The sequence below is a fragment of the Salvelinus namaycush genome, chromosome 3 (genome assembly GCF_016432855.1).
Source record: "Salvelinus namaycush isolate Seneca chromosome 3, SaNama_1.0, whole genome shotgun sequence".
Classification (NCBI taxonomy): domain Eukaryota; kingdom Metazoa; phylum Chordata; class Actinopteri; order Salmoniformes; family Salmonidae; genus Salvelinus; species Salvelinus namaycush.
This window is the reverse complement of record NC_052309.1, coordinates 9,456,294-9,467,551: the sequence shown is the minus strand read 5'-3', so window position 1 is coordinate 9,467,551 and position 11,258 is coordinate 9,456,294. Positions and strand designations below refer to the sequence as shown.

The following is an 11,258-nucleotide window of genomic DNA, read 5'->3' as shown; positions in this document are numbered from 1 at the left end:
CATACACTCAGTGAATATACAATTGAAGTGATATATTGCAATGCTGTGCTTGGGTAAGACTCAATGGAACATTCACATCATCTCAAGTAAGCTAGAAGCCAAAACAGTTCAGGTGTCGTATTGCTATATAAGAAAAAGACCCAAAGATCAAGGTCCTCAGCTTTTAGTTTTGACGCAGCTGAGATTCAAAAAAGTCCAATCAAATATTGCTTTTTTTTTTTAGGTTTGTTTCTTTTGATTTGGGTCGTGAGGAGACAGAACAGAGTGAGAGGAGTTCAGTTTGACCACTCGCTGGCTCTGTAAATGATGGTGGGAGACAGACAGACAGCCTGCTGGGTCAAAGGGCAAGCCTGGAGCAGCACTGTAGTCAGATAGTTTAGAAGCAACACAACCTGATGGTTCTAGAAGTCAGAGAAGAGATCTTGAGGACCCAACTGAATAATAAATGGTGCGATGGTCCGAGGCTGGTAAAAGGGATTGTCAATGAAAAGACCACCTACAGTGAGAAGAGCAGAGACAGATAGTGTAATTACTGTGGTGGCCCTGTAGGAGGCAGCATATCTTACTCTCTCCGTAGGTTGTCATCTCTGCTCTGTCTGGCTGTACTGTACGTGGGGTTTTCATTGCACTGGGGCGGGTCAGGTTAATAAAGACATCAACAACTTAAGTTGCAACGGTTACCACTTTCTGACAAAATCAATCCAACTAAAATTAAAACGGAAAACTATTGGACATTTAAAAACAAACAAACTTTGGAGCTCATTCATTTAAAATATTAAAGCAGAGAAATGTGATAAGACATGTAGCAGCTTTAACATTTTTTTTTTTAAGACAATGTGATTAGTACATAACTCTGACAAATCAAATCCAATGTTGTGATTTTGGAGAGAGTATAGTAGGATGGCTGCCATCACGACAAGAGAGGGAGAGCCCATGGGAGAGAGAGGGAGAGGGAGGAAGATAGAGAGAGGAAGATAGGGAGAGAGAGATGGAGAGCCCGTGGGAGAGGGAGAGAGGGGGGAAGATAGGGAGAGAGAGATGGAGAGCCCGTGGGAGAGGGAGAGAGAGGGAGGAAGATAGGGAGAGAGAGATGGAGAGCCCGTGGGAAATGAAGCGAGAGGGGGAGCCCATGGAAGAGAGGGGGAGAGGAAGAGAGGGAGAGGAGGAGATGAGGAGAGGGAGAGCCCATGGGAGAGAGGGGGAGCCCATGGGAAAAGGAGAGAGGAGGAGAGAGCCCATGGGAAAGGGAGAGAGGGGGAGCCCATGGGAAAGGGAGAGAGGAAATGAGGAAGAGAGAGCGAGATGGGGAGCCCATGGGAGATGAAGCGAGAGGGAGCCCATGGGAAAGGGAGAGAGGAGGAGAGAGAGAAGGAGAGAGAGAGCCCATGGGAGATGGAGAGAGGAGGAAAGAGAGAAGGAGAGAGAGAGCCCATGAGAGAGAGAAGGAGAGCCCATGGGAGATGAAGCGAGGGAGCCCATGGGAAAGGGAGAGAGGAGGAGAGAGAGAAGGAGAGCGAGAGCCCATGGGAGATGGAGAGAGGAGGAAAGAGAGAAGGAGAGAGAGCCCATGGGAGAGGGAGAGAGGAGAGAGAGAAGGAGAGCCCATGGGAGATGAAGCGAGAGGGAGCCCATGGGAGATGAAGCGAGAGGGAGCCCATGGGAAAGGGAGAGAGGAGGAGAGAGAGAGCCCATGGGAGATGGAGAGAGGAGGAAAGAGAGAAGGAGAGAGAGAGCCCATGGGAGAGGGAGAGAGAAGGAGAGAGAGAGATGGGGAGCCCATGGGAGATGAAGCGAGAGGGAGCCCATGGGAAAGGGAGAGAGGAGGAGAGAGAAGGAGAGAGAGAGCCCATGGGAGAGGGAGAGAGAGAGAAGGAGAGAGAGAGATGGGGAGCCCATGGGAGATGAAGCGAGAGGGAGCCCATGGGAAAGGGAGAGAGGAGGAGAGAGAGAAGGAGAGAGAGAGATGGGGAGCCCATGGGAGATGAAGCGAGAGGGAGCCCATGGTAGGGGTGTTGGGATCAGACACAGAATGGGCTTCCCCTGGCTGTCACTGAGCTTGGTTTCAACCAACCATTGGAGAGGACACTGGGACCTCTGGTCTATGGCTGGGCCTCATAGCGATAACCATGGAGATGGCAGTCCTAAATGGACCGTAACCCAAGGGGCTTTTCTCTCAATGGTGATAGGGACCACATCCTCTCAGCCACGGGCCAGCACGGACACACAACCTTCTCAGATTGACCCAAATATCCTCATATTAGATATATTTTAGGAGTCAATATAAGATCACTTTTAGGGTTTAACAGAAAATCTATATTTGGGTAAAAATATAGATGGATGCTCAATGAATTCCAATTTGGACTTCACTGTTTTGTATACAGAACAGTGTGTTGTTGTGTAGTGAGCCATCAGACCAGGCAGGGAGCAGCGTTGTGACTGAACTGGTTAAACTCCGGTAGCCCCGGGGAGACGACTGACAGCTGAGTCACACTGATGCACTCACCAATAAAACAAATGAAAAAGTCAAACAACCACAGAAATGAACCAGGGCCCGGTTTCCCAAAAGCATCGTTATTAACGGTGCACTTAAAAACATTGTAATCTAACGCCTGCCTCAACTAAGTGCGTCGTTAGATGCGTTTTTGCCCTCCCGCGTCACTTTATACACAGACGATCTCCACTAAACATCACATGGTTTATCCGTCTCTTTGTGACCACTGATAACTTCAGAACAAAGTTGACTACAAATACAATGTTGCCAATGTCTTTGCAATTGACACAAAAAGTGATGTATAAAAAGATGGTTCAAATGAAAAACCAGATGACTGCATGAAATTATAAACTATAGACCTGTTTCAATCATGTTGAAATACATTTCATGTTCAATCAACTGAGTTCTATTTTGCTACTTGTAGGCTACTGTCTGTAATTCGTCTCAATATATTCCATGATGTGTAGCGTAACATGTGCACAATGATTTGCCAAATCTGTGATTTAGTGCATTTAATTGGGTAAGCATTAGAATAAGCCGGCTATATATTTGCAGCCGTAGGTGGTAAAATCTCTCTAGGAGCTGATCCGTCGTCAGTATTGTGAAATAATTGTAATGTTTAGGAAAGGTTTTCATGGAGAAAGCTGATCCGAGAGCAGCGCTCCTTTCAATCCTATCAGTATCGACATGCTCCAACGACGCACCTAGTGACTGTTCTCTCTGCTTGGTGTTCTGGGAAACATGTTACATCTTCGTCCGTTGTAGGAAAGATGCATCGTTAAACACTCGTAAATTATATCGCTATCGGGAAACCGGGCCCAGGACAAATTACATAGCAGTCTCCATTGGTTGGATAGGGTCCCTTGTTGCTGCTTTCCATTCTCCAGTGTGTAGCTGTGGTTCCATATTTCCATGTGTCCAGTGCTGTGCTGTGCTGTGGGTGTATTCGATAGGACTCAGGGGAACCAGCCAACTAAGCAGCCATATCAGATTGCTGTGTGAACTGTGAATGGTGTTCACGGGATGGGTTCGGTGAGGGTTATGAGGGGTCAGACTCAGGGTTGTGAGGGTTCTGAGGGGCCAGACTCAGGGTTGTGAGGGGCCAGACTCAGGGTTGTGAGGGGCCAGACTCAGGGTTGTGAGGGGTCAGACTCAGGGTTGTGAGGGGTCAGACTCAGGGTTGTGAGGGGTCAGACTCAGGGTTGTGAGGGGCCAGACTCAGGGTTGTGAGGGGCCAGACTCAGGGTTGTGAGGGGCCAGACTCAGGGTTGTGAGGGGTCAGACTCAGGGTTGTGAGGGGTCAGACTCAGGGTTGTGAGGGGTCAGACTCAGGGTTGTGAGGGGTCAGACTCAGGTTTGTGAGGGTTTTGAGGGGTCAGACTCAAGGTTATGAGGGGTCAGACTCAGGGTTATGAGGGTTATGAGGGGTCAGACTCAGGGTTATGAGGGTTTTGAGGGGTCAGACTCAGGGTTATGAGGGGTCAGACTCAGGGTTGTGAGGGGTCAGACTCAGGGTTGTGAGGGGTCAGACTCAGGGTTGTGAGGGTTATGAGGGGTCAGACTCAGGGTTATGAGGGGTCAGACTCAGGGTTATGAGGGGTCAGACTCAGGGTTATGAGGGGTCAGACTCAGGGTTGTGAGGGGTCAGACTCAGGGTTATGAGGGGTCAGACTCAGGGTTGTGAGGGGTCAGACTCAGGGTTGTGAGGGGTCAGACTCAGGGTTGTGAGGGGTCAGACTCAGGGTTATGAGGGGTCAGACTCAGGGTTATGACAGGACAGAACAGGACAGGTGATGATTTCATCAAGATATCCATGACCAGGGTCAATTCCATTTCATTCAGTCAATTCAGGATTTAAACTGAAATTCTAAATCGGAATTCTCCCTGAATAAACTGAATTGAAATGTAATGAAATGACAGCAGTAGGTCTGAGCTTTGAACTATTAGAATATCTATTTTCAAATACAATATATTTTGTGGTCAATTTACAGTGTACAAATTATTATAATTATGTTGACCTCTGGTACTGAATCACTACACTGCTAAAATCTCTGCTCCCATGACACCACCATGTAACTTCCTGTTCCAACCAGGAAATAGCTTCTCTAGCCAAATAGAGAGTGCTACAATAGCGTAGCCCATAAGGCTGTATATACTATTACTGTCCCTTGTTTCAGTTAGACAACAGGCAGTGCTCAGATTGTTGTAGGATATATACCGGTAAAGGTTTTATTTGTCCACAATAGTTCCATTATAATTGCTATGCATCCTTCACACAGCTCAGGGTTACAGAGAATGTGTTCTGTGTCAAATTGCAAGGCCTAAATCTTTCCTACTTAAGAACAGAAACAACGAATAACAAAAAAGTATTGATATAATTTAGATTCAAAAGAATGAGGTAACAATTCACAGTACAAATCCTTCAAGTTTTATTTTTATTTAATTTTTTAGAAATCTTTATCAGCAAAATACACTTCTTTTACAAATCATCTTCTGCTCAAGTCCTTTTGTTCACTTCTCCCTCCATATGTAGGACAAATAAAAAGACTCAGAATCCCTTCTAGTGGGGTGTTTTGGGGTCCCTGTTCTAAAAGAAGGAGTAGTGGGGGATGGGGTAGGCGGGCATTTTCATAACAGGCAACAGAAGCATTCTGTTGGGGGAGAAACCTTGAGGGGAGACATGAAAACAGAAAATACTCCACATGAGTCCACGGCAGGCAGGGCAAAAGAAAAACAAACGCTTCTGTTCTGATCTACTAGCTACTATACCCAGAGTCTAGGCCACAGAACTAGAATCAATAGAATACCAGGTTATCCATTTTTTTAAATGATATTGTCAAAGCAGCATTGCTCTATTCATTTAATTTCTATGGTCTAGGCCCTAGACAGACCCTGTGTGCAGAGCTATACAGTAGAACACAGAGAGAGGGGCAATGTGTGAGAGAGGAGGAGGAAGGAAGACCAACATGTCAATGGTGGTGAACAATGCAGGGCTGTGGTTGGTTGGCTGGTTTCTTTGTGTCTTTGTTTATAGGTACTATAATATGGAAAGGATATTATTGTGTTCTTGAGTGTGTGTTCTTGAGTGTGTGTTTCTCACAGTCTTGAACCCATATAGAAATCCCAAAGCAGCAACACGAGGCTGAGCGCCACACACCAGTGAGAGTCAGATAGATAGATAGACTATAGTGGGGACAATTAACCAGCATGCAACAGCATCTCAGAAGCACTGACGGGGACTGGGGGGGTAGTGGACAGGATATGTTATCTGATCTCACAGAAGCCAATACCAGGACTTCAATAATGCCATGACTGACACGACTGGGCGGGTACTAAAGGAACACTGGTAATATAGCAGGCAGAGACCAGGCTGGGTCGGACCGAGCCACAAGGGTTAAGGGATAAATTGGGTATTTTAGACCTTACAGTTATATGGTCCTGGCCCATAGACTATCATAAGTATTCACCCACTTGGATTTCTTCACATTTTATTGTGTTACAAAATGGGATTAAAATGGATGTAATTATAATTTTTGGTCAACGATCAACACAAAATACTCTGTAATGTCAAAGTGGAAGAAAAATTTGAACATTTTTAAAGATGAATGAAAAAGAAAACATTAATATCCTGATTAGATAAGTATTCACCCCCCTCAGTCAATACATGTAAGATACACCTTTGGCAGTGATTACAGCTGTGAGTCTTATTAGGCAAGTCTCTAAAGCCTTGTTCACATTGGCAGTTGGAAGTGACTCAAGTCCAATTTTCTTTGAATATCGAATCTGCTATTTTTCCTGCAGTCTGAACAGCCAAAAAGCACATGGAATCAGATATTTCAAGCCACATTTCAAACCACCTTCGTAGGTGGTTTGAAGTCCGATACAAATTTGATTCCTGGCCATGTGACTTGTGTCTAAACTGTGAAATCTGATATACTTAACCTCAAGTGGTTTTACACTGTTACTTGGGATAACTTGTTGCTTGCTAGCTACTCTGTTGACAGTTTGACAAGAACATGTGGTTGTTCATTTTTGTTTTTAACAAACAAATTACTGAATGTGCTAGAAAGCTAAATAGCTACCTAGCTAATAGCTAAATAGCTACCTAGCTAATAGCTAAATAGCTACCTAGCTAATTAGTTGAATGTATTAAGGCCTGCAGTGTGAACAAGGCTTAAGAGCTTTGCACACCTGGATTGTGCAATATTTGCCCATTATTAATTTCAAGATGTCAAGGTGTTGGGGATCATGGCTAGAGAGCAACTTTCAAGTCTTACCATCGATCTTCAAGCAGATTTAAGTCACAACAGTAACTTGGCCACTCAGGAACATTCACTGTCTTCTTGGTAAGCAACTCCAGTGTAGATTTGTCCTTGTGTTTTAGGTTATTGTCCTGCTGAATGGTGAATTCATCCTCCAGTTACTGGTGGACAGAAGACTGAATCAGGTTTTCCTCTAGGATTTTACCTGTGCTTAGCGCCATTGCGTTTGTTTTTACCCAGTCTTTGCCGATGTCAAGCATACCAATACCATGATGCAGACAACACCATGCTTTAAAATAAGGAGACAGTTACTCAGTGATGTGTGGTGTTGCACCAAACATAAGGCTTTGCATTAAGGCCAAAAAGTGTTTTCCTTTGTCATGTTTTTTTAAGGTATTACTTTAGTGCCTTGTTGCATACATGATGCAGCTCAGTTCCAAAGGACGACTGCATCTTCGATGTGTCTAGGTGGTTAATACATCATCCATAGCATAATTATTAACTTGACCATGCTTAAAGAGATATTCAAATGTCTGATTTGTTATTGTTACCCATCTACCAATCAGTGCCCTTCTCTATGAGGCTTTCAAAAAAAGGTCCCTGATATTTGAATCTGTGTTTGAAATGGAACACTGGACTGAGGGACCTTAGATGTTGTATGTTTGAGGGACAGAGGAAGGGGAAGTTATTCAAAAATCATGTCAATCTCTATTATTTCAAAAAGAGAAACTGGCGTGCTCAGCTCAAATACTTGTAGTAGTAACAAAAGTATTTGGGTGCCGGGTTCAAAAGACATATAGTTGAAGAAAGGGAGCAACCTGCACTCACTGAAATATTCTTGAACTTTTAATATATATTTTTAGCAGCAGCAGTCTTAACAAATGGACGCGTTCCGGCGTCCGTCCTTCGTCAGTATTTGGAGAACAAACACATTTCAGTACAGCGTCTTTCTTTTTGAACAGTTATTTAATGGATGTAAATAATAACAGTATGGCAATGTGTTGTCATCTATAAATGTGGGTGGATGACTATTGTTCTACATATGCTGCTGTCTGTTTGTTCTGACAAAATACATGAAATCTTAAAGAATATTTCAGGTCTGTCCTTTCTTCAAGTAAACCACTATTATTTCACACAGAGTGAGTCCATGTGATTCACCCTCTGAAAAAAGGGGATGAATACTTTTGCAACAACAATATTTTAGTTATGGAAAAAAAAAAAATCATTTGTAAAAATATGTAAAATTTTCTTTTTACTTTGACATTATGGAGTACTTGGTGTAGATCAATGACAAAACAATAACAATTACATCTGCTTCAATCCCACTTTGTAACGCAACAAAATGTGGAAAGATCCAACGGGGTGAATGTTTATGATACCCACTGTATAACTGGATAATACCAAACGTACAGCACTCCAGTCTAAATAAAGGAATATGGAGCCTGGAGTCCAGCCCCATGCTAGGCTAAGGCCCATATTCAAAAAGTATATCAGAGCAGGAGTGCTGAGCTCTATATGGACAGGTCCCACCTGTCAAAGGCAAAACTGATCCTATATCAGCACTCCTACACTGAGACTCTTTGTGAATACGAACCCATGGTTCTCTGGCGGTTCCTTTTAGAATATGTTGTGTCTACCCTGTAACCAGCCCGGTCCAGTCTCCCATCCGGAACATAAGACTCATTCAAAGCCCCCAGAACCAGAAACAGGCAGCTCTCTCTGTGAAAGAGGGGAGGGGCCTCCCAGTGCCACGCAACAACACACAAGGACCAGTTTGTTCTAAGATTAGGGTTTGTGTCATGGAGAGAGAGAGAGAGGGAGGGAGGGAGGGGGGGAGGGAGGGAGGGAGGGAGGGAGGGAGGGAGAGAGATGGAGGGAGGGAGGGAGGGAGAGAGATGGAGGGAGGGAGGGGGAGAGAGAGAGGGGGAGAAAGAGAGGGGGAGGGCGCGAGAGAGAGAGGGGGAGGGAGGGAGGGCGCGAGAGAGAGAGTATGTATATCTTTTTTTACATTATCATATGTTTTTGAGTGTATAAATCTGTAAGACAAAGTGGGTGTGAGTGATTGAGCATCGTGAGTGTTGCTGTCCTCAAACCGCTAAGTGCTATATTGAATTATGCTGAGAGAGTGAAAGGGGAGGGGAGGGGAGGGGAGAGGAGAGGAGGGGAGTGGAGGAGAGCACATTGAATCTGATCTAGTTTTGTAGCGATGAAAGAGACTATGGAAGATATTCAAACCCTCCAGAGGTCTTAGACAAGCTACTGGCTGCCTGGCAGAGACTGAGCAGGCCACACCTGACTGACCGACCAGCCAGTCTAGCCAGAGGACCAGCCAGTCTAGCCAGAGGACCAGCCAGTCTAGCCAGAGGACCAGCCAGTCTAGCCAGAGGACCAGCCAGTCTAGCCAGAGGACCAGTCAGTCTAGCCAGAGGACCAGCCAGTCTAGCCAGAGGACCAGCCAGTCTAGCCAGAGGACCAGCCAGTCTAATCTAGGAGTGGGAAGCCTACACTATGTGGACAGTAGGGCTGATCCCATTTAGTTGACTGGTTGATTGTTTGGTCGATAGGCTGTTGGTCGAGCAATATTTTTTTTGTCGAGCAGTAGCAAATATCTATAAAATGTATGGCACACGAGACACCTGTCTGATTCACGCATGTCTCAGTAGACTAATCCATTGCGTAGGCCGTGGGATGGCACACCAGTACCACCAGTATTCCTCTATCTTATTGGTTGTGTTCTGGTTGAGTGAGAGCGCACCTGATTATCCATAGAAGTAGGTCTAGGCTACCTGGCCAGCGTGCACATGTAGGCATATAAATGTGCCCATCTGGGGATCTGATAGTGTTTCTGATTGTCTTAACTCACCACCACCACAGGTTCTCAAAGTTATTTTTTCTTCACCTCAAACAGCAAGTAAACAAAGTCTGTTTTTCCATCCATTGAGAATGACAATAGTTCCTCAACGTAGCCTATTGGAAAAAACTCTCTCTTTTGACCACTCGGTGTGAAAGGGGAAAAATATGTCCTGCTCTTATCTGGTGGAAAATAGGCCTAATTGATAACTTCAAATCTCTTTTCGCAAATCGTCTACAGCTGTGTCTGTCCGAAGCTCACTGCCAAGTTGATAGTTGATACAATGTTTCAAGTTCCTTGCATTCAGTGTGTAGCCAATGTGATTTATAGGATATTTATTATTATCAGGATATTTTCTACCTGCAGGCTTCAATGTTGTTATTTGTTAGCTTTATGTAGGCTATTTTTACATAGTTGGCAATTAAAGTTACTTTTAGAATTTTGATTAACCACATGATAATGATTTTATCAGAACAGATGATCAATGTTCCCTCTAAGAGTTGTGCGGGCGCGCAGTAGACCCGAGACTGCCGCGCAGTGCGCATAACAAAAATCTGCCCACGGAGAGGAGCACGAGATTGAACTTTACTCAACTTTTTGGAGTTTTCCCTGTTCGTTAACACTATCAAGTCAACGTTTCCCTTTACTGTGGGAATGGTGATCAAATCAACACAATATTACACACTTTCTTTCTTTTTTTTGTTATTATCATGTTGTGTTGCTGTGTTTTCATGTGTTACTGTCTTAGGTCTCTATATGTAGTGTTGTCTCTCTTGTCGTGATGCGTGTTTTGTGTTATATTTTTATTTTATTACAATTTTTAATCCCAGCCCCCGTCCCCGCAGGAGGCCTTTTGGTAGGCCGTCATTGTAAATAAGAATTTGTTCTTAACTGACTTGCCTAGTTAAATAAAGGTTAAATAAAATGAATAAATAAAAAATAAACAGGTTAATGTCAAGCCCTGCATGTTTTTTTCAAAAGCATTATGTATTGTAGGCATTCATTGAACACCACACATTGGCTGCTACTGTAGATTGAATGATAGAACAGCTATTTCCATGTTAAAATGTTACACGGAACCCAAACCGGCTGCGCGCATGTGACATCGTGCGCTATCGTGCATAAATGTATTTTGTCCCCCTACACCAAACGCGATCACGACACGCAGGTTAAAATATCAAAACAAACTCTGAACCAATGACATTAATTTGGGGACAGGTCGAAAAGCATTAAACATGTATGGCAATTTAGCTAGTTAGTTTGCACTTGCTAGCTAATTTGTCCTATTTAGCTAGCTTGCTGTTGCTAGCTAATTTGTCCTGGGATATAAACATTGGGTTGTTATTTTACCTGAAATGCACAAGGTCCTCTACTCCGACAACTAATCCACACACAAGACGGCCAAGAGAATCGTTTCTAGTCATCTCTCCTCCTTCCAGGCTTTTTCATCTTTGAATTTATATGGTGATTGGCATCTACACTTTCATAGTATTACCACGACAACAGGCAAAACATTTCGTCTTTCAATCACCCACGTGGGTATAACCAATGAGGAGATGGCACGTGGGTACCTGCTTCTATAAACCAATGAGGAGATGGGAGAGGCAGGACTTGCAGCGCGATCTGCTTCAGAAATAGAAAGGAGTTCTATTTT

At 44.1% G+C, this 11,258-nt stretch overlaps 1 protein-coding gene across 1 annotated transcript in view; it reads right to left on the bottom strand.

Moving 5' to 3' along the window:
* Positions 1-4,694: 4,694 nt before the first annotated feature.
* Positions 4,695-11,258, bottom strand: part of LOC120044907 (spermatid perinuclear RNA-binding protein-like) — a 189,124-nt gene continuing 182,560 nt past the window's right edge. The window contains exon 18 of the mRNA XM_038989638.1: positions 4,695-5,158. Within this exon, the coding sequence (XP_038845566.1) occupies positions 5,079-5,158 (80 nt within the window). The 3' untranslated portion in view covers positions 4,695-5,078. The remainder of the gene's footprint in view (positions 5,159-11,258) is intronic.